Consider the following 21,172-nt stretch of genomic DNA (forward strand, 5'->3'; position numbering starts at 1 on the left):
ATTGTTACAATTTTGCCTAGTTCTCCTAGTAGCAGGCTAACAAACCCATTTAGTTACAGAGAGGAGAAAAGGATTTTACGGTGAGTACAAAAATCCTATTTTTTAATGCCCTCAAATCACTGTAAATTTGAATACATTGAGCTGGTGTCTTTTTTTTTTTTTTTTTTTTTTTTCTCCATTCTTCAAAAGACGTCATGCATTTATTATTTTGACCAAAGAACAATTGTCACTTTCACAGCACCTCATCAATATTGATACATATTTGGTAATTGGTTCTTTGTGATATCTTTAAGAATGTTGACCGTATAGAGCCATGAACTGTTCGTTCATATTTTTATGTGCTTGTATTGGGTTAGCATGTTACCCTTAGTAACTTTTACTAGGGAAATATTTCATCTGTTTTGTGCTACTAATTCTGTTTATTTGTACAGGACCCTTTGTGCTTTGGATGTTATTCCGTCGCAAGTTTATTCACTTGTTGGGAGTAGCCCACTCCATGCCTCCACTTCATACAACACGCTTCTCCCTATCCAAGAGCAACGACAACCCATCGTTATTCCAGATACTCCTAGCCCTCCTGTGAGTGTTATTACCATCCGCAGTGACACAGATGAGGAAGAAGATAGCAAGTACAAGCCAGGAAGGTAGGAATGTGGCAGTGACTATTACACCTTAAACATACTGGATTTAGTTTGGTTGGGTCTGTAAGGCCCCTCTTCACACAGGTAATCCAATCAGGTCTGCCTGTCAGTTTTTCAGGCTGACCTGATTGGAAGCTTCATGTAGGCCTGTGGGCAGAAGAATCTAAACAGACAAGCATCCCAGTTTTTACCTCAATCTGCCCAAGTCCGGGAATAAAAAATTAAAAAAAGGTCTGTGTTTTATTTATGACCTTAACATGAGGTAATTTTATGTAAGCAGACGCAAATCCATTTACATCCAGCTACCTGTAAAACGAAAAGCTCCTGCAGCAAAAAATGGAATGGACAAAGATGTTACAAAAGTGATATTTATTCTGTTCTGCTCTGATTCAGCAATGGGGATCTGTTCACAAATCCCCTTCCACAGGTCCACACACAGCCTGTATGAAAGGGGGCCTAAATAGGAATGCGTGAGTTTGTATGTGAGAGAGACATTAGTGCTGCATGCTTTCAGCATGGGTTCTGCATACATGTGGTACAGGATGAGGCAAGTATGACAGATAGAGGTTCAGTTTTGTTTGGGTTAAAAAAAAAAGCTGCCAAGTGTGAAAAGACATCCTAAGGGCTCTTTCACACGGACATGTCCGTGTACTGAGCCCGCTCTGCTCAGCAGGGGGATCGCTCCATTGATCCCTGTTGAGCAGGCAGTTGACAGGTCTGTCTCTGCACACTATGCAGGGAACGACCTGTCAGAGTGCCGCTCTCCCCTATAGGGGATCAGATGAAGATGGACTGTAGAGTCTGTTGTCACCCGATCAGCAGACGGATGGAAAAATAGGTTTTTCCTCCATCACACTTTTTCAGAGCGGACATGTCACCGCTGGCATCCGCCCCTCCATAGACCTCTAAGGAGTGCCCGTTCAGGTCTGCCTAAAAAACTGACAGGTGGACCTGAATGTGTGAGTCCGTGTGAAAGGGGTCTAAGGTGTTTTTTGCACCTCCTGTTTCTCCTGAATGCTTTGGCCTCAATAGATAAGTGTAGTCTCCTTTGTCTTTAATTTTTTTTTAACCTCCAGAAGGTTTTACCCCCTTCATGACAAAGTGCAGGTTTTGCTATTCAGCATTGTGCTACTTTGTTATGCAACACTGCGCATATTCATTTATTTTTTCATTTTTCACACTGAGTGTTTCCTTTTTGGTGATATTTAATCACCAGTGGGTTTTTTTTATTTATTTTTTGCTACATAAACAAAAATATCAAGTTTAGGAACAATGTTTTACTTTATAAAATGTTGCAAACATATCTTTTTCTTCATAAATGTAGTCTTACGTTTCTGTGTTAAAAATAACCTAAATCTGTGTATGTTTAACCACTTGCCTGCTGGGCACTTTTACCCCCTTCCTGCCCAGGCCAATTTTCAGCTTTCAGCGCTCACACTTTGACAATTGCATGGTCATGCAGCATTGTACCCAAATTACATTTTTTTTATTTATTTTTTCACACAAATAGAGCTTTCTTTTGAAGAAAAAACATTTTTCTTTCTTAGCACTGATGAGGCGCCACTGAAGGGTAATTAGGTGACACGGATTGGCACTGCTGGAGCTGTACTGTAATCAGGGCAATGATGATCAGTGCCCTGATTACCTGTGCAGGTCTCCCCTGCAAGGAGATTCCTCTGATTGGCTCTCCTCACCTCATACTGTCAGTGTGAGGCGAGTAGAGCTGATAAATGGCACTTTCTTACATGTGACCGGCTGTGATTGGAGCCGATAGCATGGGTAAAGAGCTGCGTCATCAGCTCTTTACTGAGATTGGGGTTGCGCCATGTCCTAGGAACACCATGCAATAACCGTGCTGCATGCCAGTGGCCGTTTTGGGGTGCCTTTTGTATGACGTCCCAGAAAGAGAATGCCACACGCCATCATTTTACTATGCAGCGGCCGAGAAGTAGTTCATCTCTGTGAAAGGTATAGTCTATAATCTGAAAATTCAGTCCGGAGGTACGGACAGCTAATCTCATTTCTTGAGGCCCTAAAATACAAGGACAGTACAAATTACCCCTTTTTGAAAAGTAGACAGTTCAAGGTATTTAGTAAGAGGCATGAGCGCTGTCATTTTTATTTTTTTGTCATATTAAGAAATCAAACCAGTACGTTGCTGAGCCTGCAGCTGCCACTTGCTTGCAGTTTAATTACTGTGAGTGGATCAGAAGGTGGTTAAGTGAGTCTTTTAAAGGGGTTAAAATTTAGTGTTGAGTTAATCTTTTGGGGGTGAAGTATTAACCACTTATATAGCGTACTGTAGCCAAAAAGACCACTACAACACCGTAGTATCTTTCTGGGAGGGTGTCCATAGACATAGACTCCCAGAACTACACCTCCTGTGGTGCATTTTGCACACTCTTTAACCGCTGTGTCCTTTAGACAGTGGATCACAGATCCGGGTAACGGGGCAATCGCAATTACCCTTTACTATGTGAACAGCTGTGTCTAATCACAACTCATCACATGTAAACAGGCTTGCCGATTATCGGCAGTCCTTTCCTTGCGTGCGGTCTGTGTGAGAAAAGGAGTGCTGATAGCCAGCAAGGCTGTCGGCACGCTGTTTACACTGTTAATCAGGGCACTCATCAGGACAGAGAGAGATTACTTATTTGCAGAGTTTTATAAACGAAAACCAATTTTCTTTGAAAGTTTTCTGTCTTTTTTTTTTTTTTTTTTTCTTTGGGTATGTGCCTCTTGTGTTGTATGGTGAGGACACCAAAAACCACAGCCCGTACTAACAATTGGGACCTGGAACTCCTGTTTCTGGGTCGCCTGATTTGCTGTGGTAGCCTCTGACTACCACAGTGATCAGTCACTGTGAAGCCAGCCCTGTGTTTCTCTCTCTGATTGGAGAGGAAGGATGCAATGTATCTCTTGCTTTCCTCGCAGAGGAAAAAGTGTTAAACAAAAAAAACAAAAAACAAACCTAGATCTAGGTTAGCACCAGGTTTAGTGTTTGGGTCAAGGTCAGTATATTTTGGGCATGGTTTCTTCTTTTTTTTTTTTTTTTTTTTTTTATTATCATCCGTGTGCTTTTAGGTAGGACAATGACAAAATGCGCATTGTTGGGCTGTACTCTGGTGGTAGGTAATAGTGGTAACAGCAAATGTACAGCTAAATTTAAAAATATTTATTTTTAAAAAAAATTAAGACGTTATCCTTTTATAAAAAAAAAATCAGGAGATGGCCATAACCATTTACTACCAAATAAAAACCCAATTTGCCCTAAACAAAACCAAGGTAGTACCACCTGGATGCAAAAAATAGTTGATATATACATATGAGAACTTCCCAGATGCACTTCATATCATAACTTATATTTAATTGATTGCACTTTGTTGCTGCACATGGCTATTTGCATAGTGTTATGTAAGGCACGGGGTATGAAAAAATATCTACAGGCTGTTTGGCATGTTTAAAGTGCAGAGTAAATGGTAATATTAATGCTTAGCTGATATGTCCTTTAAACCACTATCATCTGTAAATAGTTATAGTGGTCTGCATGTGGGTATTGTACATTTAGGTTGCTAATGTTTTTCAACTTTTTTTTTCTTTTTAAAAGCTCTGGGATGAAAATGAGATCCAATGTTATAAGTTATGTTACCGTGAATGACTCTCCAGATTCGGACTCCTCTGTCAGCAGTCCGTATGTGGCCGACCATCTTTCAAACCTTAACGGTGTCAATGGTGTTTTTAACGTTCCTGGTAGCAGAGGCGCTCATCCACACAATTCCAGCTCCCGCACGATTATTGTACCTCCTCTAAAGACCCAGATTCACGATTGCAGTTTGGATAATCACCTGTCAGGTATGTTGGCCCAACTGAAATGTACGCTTCAGTCGAAACTAAAAGTAAAGGTACACCTGTCTAGGAAAAAAAACCTTTAAAGTACATACAGTGCTAACATTTTAGCATTGCCCACATTTGCCTTTAGCGCTCTCAAAGTTCTCTTGGTAACCCCCAAAGCTTTATAACCTGTGAAATTCATAACTTGGTTAAAAACTGGTTTCTCCCAACTCCAACATCTTTTTGTTGACCGATAGCTTCCTCTTTGGCTTCAGAAGTACGGGTGGGCCCCGGGTGGCCTTTGGCAATAGCAGAAAGTGTAGAGTTTTGCCGATTGCAGCAGTTTCTTCACCTGCTTTAAATGTGTGCTTGCATTCACGTTTTTTATTCTTGACATCTGTCCCTTAAGTCTCTGAAATAAATACAGGGAAAAAACATATTTGCATGACTTTGGCCTAAGTTTTTCATCCATATTATCTGTCATAAGCACAGTGGTTCCTGGATAGTATTAGTGGGTTATACTTTATTTAACCACTTCAACCCCAGAAGATTTGACCCCTTATTGACCAGGCCATTTTTTGCGATTCGGCACTGCGCCGTTTTGACTGACAATTGTGCGGGCATGCGACTTTGTACAAAAACAAAATTGATATCCTTTTTTTCCCCACAAATAGAGCTTTCTTTTGGTGGTAATTGATCACCTCTGCGATTTTTTTTTTTTTCCTTTTTTTCTTTTTTTTGCGCTATAGACAAAACGACAATTTTGAAGAAAATTTTTTTGTTATAATATCCCAAAAATAAAAAAAATCATCCTCAATTTAGGCCAATATGTATACTTCTACATATTTTTGGTAAAAAAAACTCACAATAAGAGTATATTGGTTTGTGCAAAAGTTAGTGTCTACAAAATAGGGGTTATATTTATGGCTTTTTTTTTTTTTTTAATAGTAATGCTGGTGATCTGCAATTTTTATCGGGACTGCAACATTGTGGGGGACAGATTGGACACTTGACACTTTTTTTTTTTTTGGGACCTTTGACATTTATGCAGCGATCAGTGGTATAAAAATGCACGGATTACTGCATAAAAGACACTGGCAGGAAAGGAGTTAACAGTAGGGGCGATCAAGGGGTTAACTGTCCTAGGGAGTGATTCTTACTATGGAGGATGGGACTGCCTGGGTGAAAGAGACTGATCGTTGTTCATACTTAGTATGAACAACAGATCCGTCTGCTCTCCCCTGACAGCACAGAGATCTGTCTGCTTACATTGACAGCTCTCCCTTCTGTCTGTGTGGAGAGATCGCGAGTGCCTGGCGGTCATCGCAACCCCTGGGCACGCACATGGGCTCCTGCAGCCCCCTAGTGGTCTGAAAGCAAGTCAATGTGTAGCTACGACGGTTCGCCCAGGGGACCCTACCAGCTGCAATACAACTGCGGCGGCTGGTCAGGAAGTGGTTAAAGACCACCTGGACTTTGAACAAAATTAGTCAGCTTAACTGCAGAAACCACAAGATTTCTGCTATTACCTTTTTATTGTGCAAAAATGTAAGTGCATAATTTGATATAGTTTACATCTGATACTAGGTTTGAGTTCCTTGACTTTTTTTTTTTTTTACTTTAGCCCTACTTAAAGCGGAGTCCCATCCAAAAGTGAAACTTTCACTTTAAGCACTCGTTGACCCCTTGCATGCCACATTTGGCATGCAATTTTTTTTTTTTACGGGGGGCTGGTCTGATTTTGACAGGTACTTCCTGTCCCACTTCCTGCTTCCGTCTCGCTACCTAGGTGGCGACTTCTCTCCCCCTAGGTAGCCCCTCTCTTTCTGCAATCTTCTGAGACACGTCACAGGTCCCAGAAGATTGTCTAGCCCCTAGGAGAGCGCATTTCTGGACCTTGGGACTGGTGAGTGTCCTGTTTGTTAAAAGTCAGCAGCTACACTTTTTGTAGCTGCTGACTTTTAATAAATTTACAAATGATTGCAACTTCGCTTTGCATACCCTCTTGTATAGTGAGAAGAGTTCAGTGGCCTTTAAGTGCTTTTACTTGAGAATAGAGCAGAGGTGTGTGGGACATTGTCCTGGAATAAAATGTTAGGCCCCTTGTAAAAATATAAACAAATAAAAACATAAATCACAGAAGGATGGTGGAAGACCACCTGGCTATAACAAAAGTAAGACTAAGTTTGCTCTTAGATGATACACTTGAAAAGTTTGTTTACGTTAAGTATGTAAGGTTACAGAATCTGCTTTGGAAATCAAGATTGTGATGAATTTTTTTCCCTATTTTATTGTGCAGCAGGCAGTCTTGGCAATGCCGGCAAGTCAAAATCTTCCATGTCTTCAAATGGACAATCCAACAGTTGCATATCCCAAACAGGTTATCGCTCCCATCGTGTGGTAAATGGAGTGCAGCCTCTCAACCTCAGTCAAGTAAGAAGCCATGTAATTTGTCACACCTACATCATTTACCTACCTGGTGTTTATTTTTATGTGCTTTGGTTGGAAAGTAGCAGTGTCACAACATGCTTAGATTATAACTATGGGCAAAACGTTTTTCATTTTGGATAGAGCAAGAGAGGGTTATAACCCCTGTCTGAGGTTTTTTTTTTTTCACCGTCTGTGTCCAATAGTAGAGATTTCCCCTCACTTCCTGTCCCATAACCAAAGTGAGAAATTCCCTGAGAATTAAGGGAATTCCTTGGAGACCCTTAAGTCACCAGAGCTAGTATCCTCATTGGAAGATTTCTCCATTACTTTTCTGGGGACAACCCAAAATGTGGGACTTTCTTTTTTACTTTCACTTTCGAGGACAATGGTAAACAGGACAAATAGAGTGCATCTCCTTAACGGGGCACTGACAGGTGTTTTAATCCCTCTACACTTTATCCAAAATCAAGCACTAAAGTTTTTTGCCTTTTTAGTTACACTTTAAGGCTTAAACAAAAAAAAATCAATGTTTCCATATTGTAAAAAATTAAAAAATAGAAGTTGCCTTGACAACCTGCTCAAGAAACTTGAGCAGTAGGGATGGGCTTTATTTTTCGAGTCAAACATGAGTTGGACTTCGAACATTTGCTGTTTGCCAGTTCACCGAACAATTTTGGGTGTTAGCGGCAAATTCGAAAGCCACGGAACACCCTTTAAAAGTCTATGGGTGAAATCTAAAGTGCTAATTTTACTTTCAAAGGTTTTTTTATTTTTGAAAAGGCACTTACAAGCACATGGATACATTAACAAACAATTGGCAGCAGGGCAGGCCTGCTGCCGGTAATCAAGTATACTACAGGTAAACAATAGTGCAACCATAGACAATAGCAGTTGGAAATACAGACATCATCCCTCACAAGGAGGGCTAAGGCCAGGTGAGCAACAAAAGGGTGTCGCCTTATCTGGAGCCCATAACTAGAGGCTACCTAAGGGAGAGACCAAGGGTCCCCCCCCCCCCCCCCCGACACCCCGAATTGGGATCTTGCTGTGTCAGGGTAGGGGTGTAGTCCCCCTGATCCCCCCCAGGGGCAGCAAGAGAGGAGCTCCCCAATATGCGTTCTATCTGTATTATGATCGTGTTATTTATCTGCCTATTAAGGCAATCATAAGAGAGAGATCAAGAAAGATGGAGAGAGGAGAAAGAAAAGAGGACAGAGGAATGGGGAGGCAAAAGCTACTCCTGAATAAGGGGGAGAGGGTGGAGGACTAGATCAACCACCGCTCAGTTGGGGAATGTCACATCTATTGTTCGGGTCGTAATGCCCGGGGGGGGGAGCGCCTGGGGCACTCCTGGTAAGAGGGAGATTCCTATGTACCTGGCCCATGGATCCCACACCTTTCTAAATTTCGGTGTAGTGTCCAACAGGATGCCTGATAATTTTTCCTGGGACATAATCCAAGATATCTTCCTCTTGGCTGTAAGGCGAGAGGGTCTGGGTTGTTTCCATGCAGTAGGGTATTGCAATTTTGGTACCTAGAAGGATAAAGTGGATCAGTTTCTGAAAGTTTTTGGGAAGAGCAGGAACATGAGGAACGCTACTTCTGGAGTCCTGGGGACCTGGCAGCTTGTTACCCTGAAAATCATGTTTAAAATTTTGCTCCAGAATGATCGGAGCCTGGGGCATTCCCACCAAATGTGGGTCATGGAGCCACGGTGTTGACACCCTCTAAAGCATAGAGGGTTTGCCGTGGGGTAAATTTTAGCTAATTTGGAGGGAGTGAGATACCATCTGGTTATCAATTTGATGCTAGCTTCCATGAGTGATATGTTTTGGATCCCTTGAAAGGATCTAGCCAGAGCCGCCTGCCAGGTCTCCAGACTGTTTGAGATTTGGAGGTCGGCCTCCCAGGCTGTCATATAGGGAGTTTTGCCCGTTGGGCCAGTGAGGGCCGAGTAGATTACTGATATGCAACCTCTCTGCTCCCCAATCCTACCACACCAAGTTTCATAATCAGTAAAAGCAGGTGGGAGGGGCTTGTTCTTCCATTGCGAGTGCAAAAAATGGGATATTTGCTGGAAGCGGAATCTTTCCGAATCGGGGAGCTCCAAGTGTTCAATACAATGGGAAAGGGGGACTGGACCCTTGGAGGTAAAGTAGTGTCCTATCTGGTATAGTCCTTTATCTAACCACCATTTGAAGGTGATAGTATTGAGGCCAGGAGGGAAAGCGGGGTTGCGAAAGATATGAGTTAGAGGGCGCGCAGCAGAGACCAATGTCGGCACTCCACGGAGAGTGTTCCACAGGGAGCAGGACTGGGAAAGGGTAGGAGAGAGGATGGGTGGCCTAGATTTGGGGGGGGCATCAAAGTAGATAATCTAAGGTGAATGAGGGAACAGCTTGACGTTCGATGGACATCCAGTCTGGTTTTTCGTATTTTGAGCAGATCGTGGAGAGTTGGGCCAGTCGGGCTGTGAGATAATATTTGTGAAGGTTGGGCAAGCCCAACCTACGCCTTTGAAGGAAAAGTGTGTTTTGTGGGATACGGTACCCCTTGTTGCCCCATATATACTTCAGTATCTTGCTTTGCAGTGTTCGTAGGTGATCCTTCCTTACAGGAATAGGGAGTGCACGAAAGTAATATAAGATTTTAGGGAGAAGGGCCATTTTAATGGAATTGATCCGGCCCAGCCAGGATAACTCGTGTTTGGACCATGTCTTGAGATCAGTTTCTAATTGCCTGTAGAGTTTGGGATCATTTTGATTGTAGGTCGTCTCAGTCCTAGGTGTAAGTGATATGCCTAAGTATTTGATGGAGGTATCGCTCCATTGGAATGGGAATGATTGTTTAAGAGAGGAGGCTAGTTGGGTGGGGAAGAGATATATTGAGAGCCACAGATTTGGAGTAATTGACTCGTAACCCTGAAATTTTGGCAAAGTCATCTAGGATTCAGGATAAATTAGGCAAGGTGGTGAGGTGAGAAATAAAAGTATGTCATTGGCAAAGAGCCCCCATTTGTGTGTCTGGCAAAGTCATCTAGGATTCAGGATAAATTAGGCAAGGTGGTGAGGTGAGAAATAAAAGTATGTCATTGGCAAAGAGCCCCCATTTGTGTGTCTGGCTACCGCACTGGACTCCTCTGATGTCAGTATTGTCGAATGGCTATTGCTAATGTTTCAATAGCTATTGCAAATATGAGGGGTGAAAGGGGGCAACCTTGTCTGGTACCCCTAGTGATGGGTATGGGCGTGGAGTGGTATCCCTGAAGTCTAATTTGGGCCCTTGGATGGGAGTATAAAGCTTGTAAGAGGCCAAGAAAGCGAGCCCCAAATCCCCACCTTTCAAAGAGCTGGAAGATGTACTGCCAGGAGACCGAGTCGAAGGCCTGGATATCTGGGGAAAGGAGGAAGCCCGATTGTTTAGGTCCCCCCTCCCAATTTGATTGCAATATTGAGACAATATCCACCGCCCTCCTTATTTGATCTGGTCTCTGTCTGCTGGGGATAAACCCAACTTGTTCCTTGTGGACGTATTGCCCAATGAAGGATGCCAACCTATTGGCCATTACTTTCGTGAGAATTTTGAGGTCATTGTCGATGAGAGAGATAGGTCTGTAATTACTTACATCTTCCGGGTTCTTATCGGGTTTAGGTATGACCATAATGAATGCTGTGTTTAGGTGGGGATCTAGGGGGCTTCCATTAGCTTTGTGATTTCCAAGATTGGTTAAACGAGGGGCCAGAGTTTTAGCAAAAGCTTTGTAGTAAGGTATCGATAGTCCGTCAGGGCCTGGAGCGGAGCCTTTCTTGAGGTCCTTTATGACTCCCAGGATTTCAACAATCCTTATGGGGTAATCCATTATTTGTGTGTATCAGATATAGAGGGTATGGGAAGACCCTCCAAGAATTGTGGGAGGAGGTTCACTCCGGGGGGGTGGGGGGGTTGCTGTATAGGGAAGTATAGAAGTTCTGAAAAGCGTTCAGGACTTTGATCGGATTAGATGTGGGTGACTGACCCGCAGTTCTGATCTTGGGGAGGGTGTTTAACTTGGTTCTAGGGGATAGTCTGTTGGCTAGGAGTGTGCCTATTTTGTTTGCCCGTGTATAGAATTTGTGGCCGGACCATCGAATAGACTTTTCAGCTTTGTTGGTCAGGGCGAGGTTAAGTTCTAGTCTGGTCTTGTCGAGTAGGGCGGTGGGGACTCGGTGAGGGTCTTTTTTTCTGTAGGGCTCGGAGTTTAGAGTATTCCTTTTCCAGCTTGATAATATCTGATTGCCGTTCGCGTTTAATTTGGGTGCCCATCTGAATGAGCTTACCCCTGATGAAGGCTTTGTGTGCCGCCTAAAGGGTTTCGGGGGAAATGTCTGTCGTCGCGTTAAGGGAGAAATATTCCCGTAGAGCTTTGTCAAGTTCTACTATTCTTGTTGGCTTGGATAAAAAAGATTTGTTTAATCTCCAATGTCTGGAGTGACTCCGATCCCGCAGTGATTGTCACAATTACCAGAGAGTGGTCGGAGACCACCGTGTCTTAGATGGAAGCTTTGACGACCTGGGGCAGGAGCGAGGTGGGTACAAGGATGTGGTCAATTCTCGCATAGGATTGGTGGGGAGCAGAGAAGTGGGTGAAGTCCCTCTTCGAGAGGGTTTAATTCCCGCCAGGAGTCGGACAGGCCATAGGCATGAATTAATTTGGCAACCCACAGGCTTGCTTTAGAGGCCCGGGTCAATCGAGAATGTAGGGGTGAGGATTTGTCAAGGCCCTGGTCAAAGGCTACATTGGAGTTCCCACCGACAATGACTGTCCCTTCTAAATGGGGGGCCAGGGTGCACAGCGGGTATTCAAAGAATGTGACTTGGCCCGTGTTCGGGGCATAGTAGGAGACCAGGGAATACAGGTGGTCTCCCACAGTGCCCTTGATTAGGAGGAATCTTCCCTCCGGGTCTGCCAGTTCAAAAATGTTGTCAAATTTACACGTTTTGGCTACCAATATGGCCACCCCTTTAGATTTTGATTCCGCGCTAGCGAGATAGAACTGGGGGAAGTGGGTGTGAAGGAACTTGGGACTATACCGGATAGGGAGGTGTGTTTCCTGAAGTAGGATCATATCCAGTTTCAGAGACTTATAGTAAGCAAAAACTTTTCTACGTTTGATGGGGGAATTAAGGCCCTGAACATTGTGTGAGGCTACCTTGAGCCTAGTGTCCGGGTGGTCAGCCATGAGCCAGAGGGGGAGCCCAGCATCTGAGTGCGGCCTCACTTACCCAATTAGCCGCGGGGATCCAGGCGGCAGTAGTGAGGACCTCGGCCTGTTGTGATCTCGTTGAGGATTGTGCATCATAAGCAATCCAGTACATGTCTGAAAAATGACAGTATCAGAAACATAATTTGCAGAAGTATCTTTTCATGTGAGGGGAAGAGAGGAGAGGATAGGAAGCTGAAAAAGAGGACTCCTGGAAGAGGAAAGAGGAGTTCGGGGCAGGAGACACCCCCCCCCCGAAGTCGTAAGAGCGTTCAATAGCACCATCTGACCCATATGATCAGATGTCCTGACCCTCAGGCGCCCGAGAGAGACTGCTGGTGGGGGAGGTACGCAAGTGGTCCCTCGCAGAACCAGGGACCCCCAGACGGGAAGAATCCCAATCTGTAAACGTGGAGGTAAGACGTGAAGCACGGCAAAACATTGCGTATAGGTGAAACAGAACGTTCAACATGAAATAAAGAACCATCAAATGAGTCCCCAGATATAAGGCAACTTCTTGGATACGTATCCCTCTGTAGTGGCTACTGAGAGCTCTTCAGGGCTCAACAGGAGGGCGCAGGGGGAAGAAGTGGGTTCAAAGGCAGTCCATATGAGGGTATGGGGAACAGCCAGGCGTCTGGGGGTATCATGAACTGAGGTGGGAACAGGACGGAAAAACAGAGGTCCTAGTGGACAACAGGGCCCAGCACAGGTGGAGGACAGGTCCCCCGATGATGGGGGGGGGGGGGGGGAGAGTCGTCTGGCCCTCTCCAGGACCTCGGGCGTTAAGTCACGAAGTGGAGGGCAGAAATTGAAGCCTGGGTGCTTCTCAGGTAGGTGCGTTGTCCTTGACTTTCTTGGCTCCTCCAGAAGTCCACAGAGGAGATTGCGGGCTGTTGGGTGTTGGCCTTTTGTTGGAGCTGTGCCCAGAATTAGAGGTATCCATGTCGGCTTCTTGAGAGATAAGTTTCAGCCGGATGAGAAGTTTCTCCCCCTCAGGGAAGGTTGAGAAAGCGTAGGTTTTCCCTTTACCGAACAGCAAAGGGGAAGGCCCACTTGTATTTTATTTCTCTCTGCATCAGCACAAGCAAAAGAGGTTTCAATGCTCTCTGTCTTTGTATTGTAGATGGGGAAAGATCTGCAAAAATCTGTACCTGGTGACCCTGACACATGACATGCTGCAGGGACCTGGCTCTCTTCATGACTTCTTCCTTCACAGAGAAATGGTGGGGCTTGGCGATCACGTCACGTGGTCTACCATCCTTCCTAGGAGGACCGAGGGTTCTATGGACCCTATCAAGTTCCAGCTTTGGGTCTGAGATATCAGGGATTAGCTGTGTGATTAGGTCGTGGACCGCCGCGGATACATCCGCTACCGATTCCGGGAGCCCACGGATTCTGATGCATCTCCGTGACCTATTTCCAAGGTCGTCTATGCGGGCCATGGCCAGGTCAAGTTGCTCCTGCACCGAATAAATGTGCCTGGAGTTTTGGTTGGTTATGGCAATGGTGTCCTCCATTTTGTGTTCGATCGTTTCGATCCGTGAGCCCAGATTAATAAAGTCAGCTTTTAGTTCCCCTGTGATTTTCAGGGCAGTTTGGGATAGTCCCTTCTCCAGCAGTTCAGAGAATTTGCGAAATAGAGCATCCATGTGGGATACCGGGTCTCGCGAGATCTCGGCTGTAATAACCCAAATCACGCGAGATGTCGGCTGTAGCACCCGAAATCTCGCGAGATGTCGGGTGCATTAGCCCGCAATGTCTTCTGGGATTACTTGAACGAGATCCCAGGAGACAGTGCGGGCTTCAGCAGGAAATGACGCTGATCCCCGCAAGAGACCGCCCATCGCCGCATGGGTTTAAAATAAACTACTACAGATTACAAAAGGTAGGTGAATCCAAAAAAAAAAACAGGTGGCATTATGAAATATATGAACTAGAGGCAACAGAATGGGCAAATGTTTTATTATGAGTGCAGAACCCCTTTAACTAAGGTCTGTGCTGTTTGATAGCTGTTTCCTTGTTGGGAATCTACATGTCCCCTTAAAAGAAGTTTCTCCCTGTCTAGTCTTCTCTCCTTAGACGTACAGAGCATCATTTTATTCTGCAGTTCCTCTGCTTACAGAAAATATATATATATATTTTTTTTTTTTCTTTAAAGCGCCTTATAATAATTGTACTCCATATACTGATGTATTTATGGTTCTGTGGCAGCTCAACTGTTTCTTTTTGTTTTTTCCTAGAACCAGCAGTCAGCCTCAATGGGATCCCAAGAGAGAAGCATGAATCCGCCGCCTCGTAGGCAACAAGCCTATGTTGCTCCGCTCCCATCAATCTCTCAGGCTCCATTCACTTTCCAGCACAGCAGCCCTTTGCATTCCACTGTGCACCCCCACCTTGCGGCAGCTGCGTCGGCCACCAGCCATCTAACCAGCCAGCCTCACATGTACACTTATGCTCCCACATCTGCTGCAACCCTGGGGTCAACTACATCCATTGCTCACCTGTTTTCCCCTCAGGGCTCCTCAAGGCACACAACTTATGCTACACATCCCAGTACTCTTGTGCATCAGGTCCCTGTCAGTGTGGGTCCAAGCTTACTTACCTCTGCCAGTGTGGCTCCTGCACAGTATCCACACCAGTTTGCCACCCAGTCATATATTGGTGCCTCAAGGGGTTCTGCAATCTACACTGGATATCCTTTAAGTCCAGCCAACATCAACCAGTACTCTTACCTATAAAAAAAAAAAAATCCAGAAGTGTCCCCCCCCCCTTTTTAAAGATTTGACTGTTATAGAACAGGATTTGCTAGAAGCACGCTTGAAGGAAAAAAGGGGTCTCTTCCTTAATGACTGCATTTTTGTAGTCCGATTAAGCTTGTTCAGTGTTAAATCATTCTGTGGTTCTGTGTATTACCTTTTTTGTAGCATCATTGGCATAGCTCCTTCCATTTAAAGACTGCATTGCTACCAGCTGGGCCTCAATCATGAATTGCTGCGGACTGCAATAACATTCTTCTCTGTTTTCCTTTTTTTTTCTTTGTTTTTAATTTTGGGGTTTTAGTGTTTTTTATATATTTTTTTTCTTAGTGTGAATTTAATATTTACAATATATAAGCTTACTTTTAGAATTGTGTAACACATGAAGTATTCAAAAAATTTTAAAGCATTCAATTAGTTTTAATCTTTTTTTTTTTTTTTTTTTTTTTTTTTATTGGATTTTCAGACTTTGCATCTGAAAGGTAATAGCTGCTTGGTTAAACTGCTCCAAATCAGGATTATGATTCCACTTGAAGTTGATTTCGCATTTACAGTGTCATACAGAAATACCTAGGTCTGTGTCTTCCTTTTTAGATATTAGCCAACCTATTTTGTTGGCTTAGTAAATTATGCACAAAGGAACCTAACATGAAAAGAAGAATCTGCCTTATGATAGTGGCACACGTTCCGTAAGGTGCATCAACTTGTGGTGTAAAATGTCTGTGTAAGTGGCCTCTTACTTTGTAAGGGCATTTTAATCTTTTAGAATATTTTTGCAGCAATCCAAAAAATATTAACTTACTGTAATGGTGCCTATTCGGAAGTCAGTTTTGATTAAGCCTAGTACACAATCAAAAAAACACACGTAAATTGCCACTCTCGAAGCGATCGGATAATAATCTGATCGTTGGTACACAGCTTTCATTTGACATTATTGGGAGGGACAAATATGAAAATATTCTGGTGCGTTACCAGATCATACAATTTTTGTTTAATCATTAGTTTTTGTCCAAAAATACAATACAATTTTCATAACCTTAGTAACCTTCATTTTCCATATGGCATGCAAAAAAAAGACAATCATTTTGTCTAAGGCTGAGTTCACACTGGCATTAAGAGCAGGTATTTGATAGGCGTTAAAAAGGTCCATCAAGTGCCTATGCACAACAATAGACGGCACATAGGCATTAGCGTCTATTTAAAATTGAAGCCTCTTGACGAGTCAGGAGGCGCTTGAAGCCTTTCAACACCTCCCATTCAAGTCTGGTAACGGCTTGCAAATGTTCTGGCAGGCAGTTGTGGTACGTTAAGATTCGTTCATTTACTGTAATGGAATAGACGTTTGTGGAGCAGTTTACGCTCGTCAAATGCGTCAAAACTTTTAGCCCATTAATGATTGTGAAACGCCTGTCTTATGCCCATACTAAAGCTCATTGATGCCTATCTGACGGCCATAATGCCATATAAACGCTATAGGAGCGTTTGTGCGTTAGAAATTTAGGCAAGTGTGAACAAGCCCCATAGTCTCATTGTGTGTACCGGGCTTAAAGGGGTTGTAAACCTTAAAAGGTGACCGCCCCCCCCCCCCTATTTTACTTGCCTGAAATCTCAAACTTGATCCGATGGGGGCATGTCTCTCTGCAGGGGGTTCCCAGCTCTTGATTGTATAGATAGCAGCGCAGCCATTGGCTCCCGCTGCTGTCAATCAAATCCAATAATGCGAGCACCGGGGGCAGGCCCGAGTCCTGCATTCAGCCTCTATGGACTCGGGAGTGTGACCGCAAGGTAACCCCCCTGGGGAAGCGCTTCTCCGAGGGGGTTATCCGATGTGGGGAGGAGCCCCAAGAGCCTCTGGGGGACCTCAGAAGAGCAGGTTTGGGGCCACTCTGTGCAAAACAAGCTGCACAGATCACCAACAACAACTTGAAAACTGCCTCAAATCAATAGAGGACTGGATGACCACCAACTCCCTCCAGCTGAACCAATCAAAGACAGAGCTTCTTATCTTACACCCAAATCATAAGCCCGCAACCAAAACCTCCTGGTCTCCACCAACCATCTTTGGGCAGACTATCTCCCCAAAGACCAAAGCGAAGAGTCTCGGGGTTATTTTAGACGCACAAATGTCAATGGATGCGCAAATAGGATCTGTAGTCAGTCGATCTCACCATCTGCTGCGAATGCTTCGCAGACTCATCCCTTTTATCCCAAAGAATGACAAAGCAGTGGTAGTTGGAACAATCATTAATTCACGACTGGACTACGCAAACTCGCTTTACATAGGATTACCACAATATCAACTTGCGCGATTACAACTGATCCAAAACACGGCGGCAAGGCTGATAACAGGAAAAAAACCCTGGGAATCCATTTCTCCTTCACTGAGGAGCTTACATTGGCTAACCGTAAAAAATCGGATCACATTCAAGACCCTTTGCCTCACCCACAAATGCGTGCATAGAGAAGCTCCGCAATACCTAATGGAGAAAATAAATCATTACACACCAAACCGCAGTCTTCGATCAGCCAACAAAAACCTCCTCCTCGTGCCCAAAGCCCGGTATAAATCCAAGGGTGATCGGAGATTCGCTGTCCAAGGGCCTCGGCTATGGAATGCTCTACCAATCAACATCCGCCTGGAAGAAAATCACCTGGCTTTTAGGAAAAAACTCAAGACCTTCCTCTTTTAGCAGATGATCAAAGCTCGCCACAGCACCTAGAGGCGATTCAGTTCGCATTGTGCGCTATATAAGTATTTCATTCATTCATTCATTCATTCACAGTGGAGGAAAGTATGACGTTTAAAAAATAAATAAAAATTAACCTTTACAATCACTTTAAGTCTACAGCAGAGTCATGAAGCCAAAATTTGGCTCTTATGAGTTACTGTACGTAATTGTTCTTCAAACTGTAAGACTACACCCTAACTAATCCGTAGTATTTAAATGACTCTCTAAAAAGAGTTGCTGAGCTACCCTTTAAATACCATTCACTAGTACGACCGTAAAATGTTGCAAGCTTATCATAAGTGAAGATGTCTTCCATAAAGCGGACACACTTAAAGTGATATTAACCACTTTCAGACCGGACCATTTTGCTGGATTAAGACCAGAGCACTTTTTGTGATTTGGCACTGCATCGCTTTAACTGACAATTGCGCGGCCGTGCGTCGTGGTTCCCAAAAAAATAGCTTTCTTTTGGTGGTATTTGATCACCTCTACGGTTTTTATTTTTTGCGCGATCAACAAAAAAAAGCAACAAGTTTGAAAAAAAATATTTTTTTTTTACTTTTTGCTATAATAAATATCCCCAAAAAATATATAAAAAAACACATTTTTTTCCCCTCAGTTTAGGCCAATATGTATTCTTCTACATATTTTTGGTAAAAAAAAAAACTGCAATAAGCGATTGATTGGTTGGCACAAAACTTATAGCGTTTACAAAATAGGGGATAGTTTTATGACAGCAGAGATCAGTGTCAGTTGTTGCTAGGCAGAATGGGGAGATGCTGTTTTCCGCATCTCCCCATTCTTCCAAAACCCTCCACCCCCGTGAGACGATTGCGGATATTCCCGCAGTGATCGAGGCCGCGGAACCCATGGTTGCGCACGCGATGACACCGCGGCAGATTCAAAGGGACATACCTGTACGCCCATTTGCCTGTCTGCCCTTCTGCCAACATACATCATCGTGTGCCATTTGGGAAATGGTTAAAGGTAAAAAAAAGTCATACTTGCCTGCCCCCTGCAGTGATTTTGCACAGAGCAGCCCCAGTCTTCCTCATGGCTCCTTGGCTGAGGCTCCTGGTCTCTTCCTTCTGCCCCCACAGCAAGCAGCTTGCAATGGGGGCAACCCAACCAGACGTGCTCCCAAACCGCTGCTCATTCATACATGGAGCTGTGGCTTGGCCCCGCCCCCTCTTACCTGTCTCCTCTTGGTTGTCTGGCTGTGATTAACAGAGACCCGGGAGAGCCAATGCACTCGTGCACGTCACTGGATCCAGAGGGAGGCCTGGGTAAGTATTGGGGGGTGGGGGTTGGCTGCACACAGGTGTTTTTTTTATTTTTTAACTTTCATGTGTGGAATGCATAAAAGTAAAAAACCTTCAGCTTTAAGAACCACTTTAATAATATAATTCCAGTTAGCCACTATAGGCAAACTTTTAGCCTAAAATGACGGGTTACTACATAGAACCGTAGTATTCAGCATCAAAAGTTTGCATAAGATCATAATTTCATACCAGGTTTAAAAGTCTCATAAATATGAAAGTTGTATATCTGTACCATGCATTTTAAGGTTACCACTTATTTATTTTATTTTTTTAATTGGGCAAGTACAAAATTAGTGTGAAATGAAGATAAATAAGCAGTTATTACCTTCTTTTAATGTCTGAAGAATTATTTGTATTTTATCATGTTTACTGTTTGTGCAGTAAATACATTCCTTGCCTGCATTCTGGCTATTTGTTCTGAGATCTTTGTATTAATCCAGTCAACAGTTGTGGACACAGCGAAGTATACAAAAGGAAGTTTAATGCACAGGAGCACACTGTGACTTCAGATAGTCCTTCAGATGGACTAAGACTACTTGCATGCATAGGAGCTCTTCCGTTCTGTGGTCACGGAAATCATTCTTTGTAAAGTCACTCCTGCTTGCTTCAGCATGCTTTTGTCGCGCTCTTATTTCAGCCTTCTCCAAGCTGGAATTATGAAAAAAAAAACTTTAAAGTTTTTCATACAGAATTTCAAACTATTTTTGAAGTTTTGTATTTGTGGTGTTTTCATATTTTACACAATGAAAAGATGTACTGTTTAAGAGAAGAAAATAGGCTTTCCTTGGAGCGGCAGAGTGGTGCGCAGTACGTCGTATCACCCCAAGTGCATCTGTACATAAAATTTTGTGTATTTGTAATCCAAACTGTTAGTAATGATACTTGAACCTATGTGTACTTTGTGTCTGTTAGTTTTTGCTGATGGGGGTGGGTAGTGGTTAGTTTTTTTTTTTTTTTCTTTTTATATATAGATTTTTTTTTTTTTCCTCCTGGGGTTTTTTTTTTTAAAACCAAAATAAATTGTGGGAATGTATGTGAACAGTTAGTTTTATCACTGTAGCACTGATGAATAAATATATATATATATAAATATATATATAAAATTGTCTGAAACGTACTCGCGTAGTTGTGAGTAAATGATAACTGAGTTGTTTTGCACAGGTATGTATGACGAAAACTTGTTTCATGTATGTTCACTTAATGTAGTGCCTTAAATGCCAACGTAGTGATTAGTTTACAGTAAGCTTGCCTTATTATAGGGCTGGCAAGCCCCCTTTAAATAGAAGCAATTCTTAAAGCCCTGGAGCAGAGTTAAGTGAAGCTAGAAAGTCGTATGATCCGAGCTGATATCCCCCCCCCCAGTAGTAAAAGTTATGCTTTAGAGTAAGTTTAACAATCGCTGCTTCTTTCTTGCTTTCTAACACAGGCACACAAACTTTAAGTGTTGTAGATAGGCATTGCAAATTTTTCAAGACTTGGTGTAGTTTTCTTAGTGATCCATCTTATTCATATCAGCAATGATTTCCCTACTAGAACCAGACCCTGAGATCAATGCCATTCCTTGTGAGAATCCATTCAAGTTAGTTTCAGGATGTTTATACCAAAGAAAGCTTTGTGTAATAATTGCGTTTTTATGGCTGGTATAATGTTGCCATATTAGGGTACCAGTTTTTACATGATCACATATGAAATGTGTTGATTTACTTAGGCTAGGCAGAGCAAGCTAATGTGTATTTTTGCTTTTTATGTTTTTCACTGAGTTATAAGTGGATTTCTGCTGTAGTTCCCTCAAGTAGAAATGTGGAGATTCTTGTCAACAATTTGACTTCAGGTTGAGCATCTTGTGGGTGAAATTAATATTTTAGACCAATCTAAATGGTTTTCTGCTGTTTGAGGATACTGTTCTAGTGTTGGGTTACTTGTGTGTTACTACAGAGGGATAGCAAACTAAATCTCTCTTGGGAAAACTTTGAATTTATTTCCCACCTGCAGTCTTGTTGTCATTCAATATTGTATTCTATTTTCATTCAGAAGCTTGCAGTTACCATGGAGTGCAAAATATATATACATGTATATTAAATGCATACAAATGTTCAATATTTGGTTAAGAAAAAGCACCCTTAAATTAAAGGCAAATGTGTACAAATCTTGCTCATCACACACTGGTTTGCCTGTTGTACAATACAGATTATGCTGAAAATGTTGGTATCCTACCAGATT

General features: G+C 43.1%; 1 protein-coding gene across 10 annotated transcripts in view; it reads left to right on the forward strand.

The window, feature by feature from the left end:
• HIPK1 (homeodomain interacting protein kinase 1) overlaps positions 1–17,101 on the forward strand; it is a 197,348-nt gene extending 180,247 nt beyond the window's left edge. For 9 of the 10 annotated variants that reach the window (XM_077481570.1, XM_077481580.1, XM_077481571.1 and 6 more), the window contains 4 exons: positions 432–644; positions 4,249–4,493; positions 6,772–6,905; positions 14,386–17,101. In XM_077481570.1, the coding sequence (XP_077337696.1) occupies positions 432–644; positions 4,249–4,493; positions 6,772–6,905; positions 14,386–14,883 (1,090 nt within the window). In that variant the 3' untranslated portion in view covers positions 14,884–17,101. The remainder of the gene's footprint in view (positions 1–431; positions 645–4,248; positions 4,494–6,771; positions 6,906–14,385) is intronic. The other variant, XM_077481572.1, reaches the window with a different exon arrangement.
• Positions 17,102–21,172: the final 4,071 nt, after the last annotated feature.

Source organism: Lithobates pipiens, unplaced genomic scaffold (genome assembly GCF_037356315.1).
Source record: "Lithobates pipiens isolate NorthernLeopardFrog02 unplaced genomic scaffold, aLitPip1_a1.2 Scaffold_16, whole genome shotgun sequence".
In the NCBI taxonomy this organism is placed as follows: domain Eukaryota; kingdom Metazoa; phylum Chordata; class Amphibia; order Anura; family Ranidae; genus Lithobates; species Lithobates pipiens.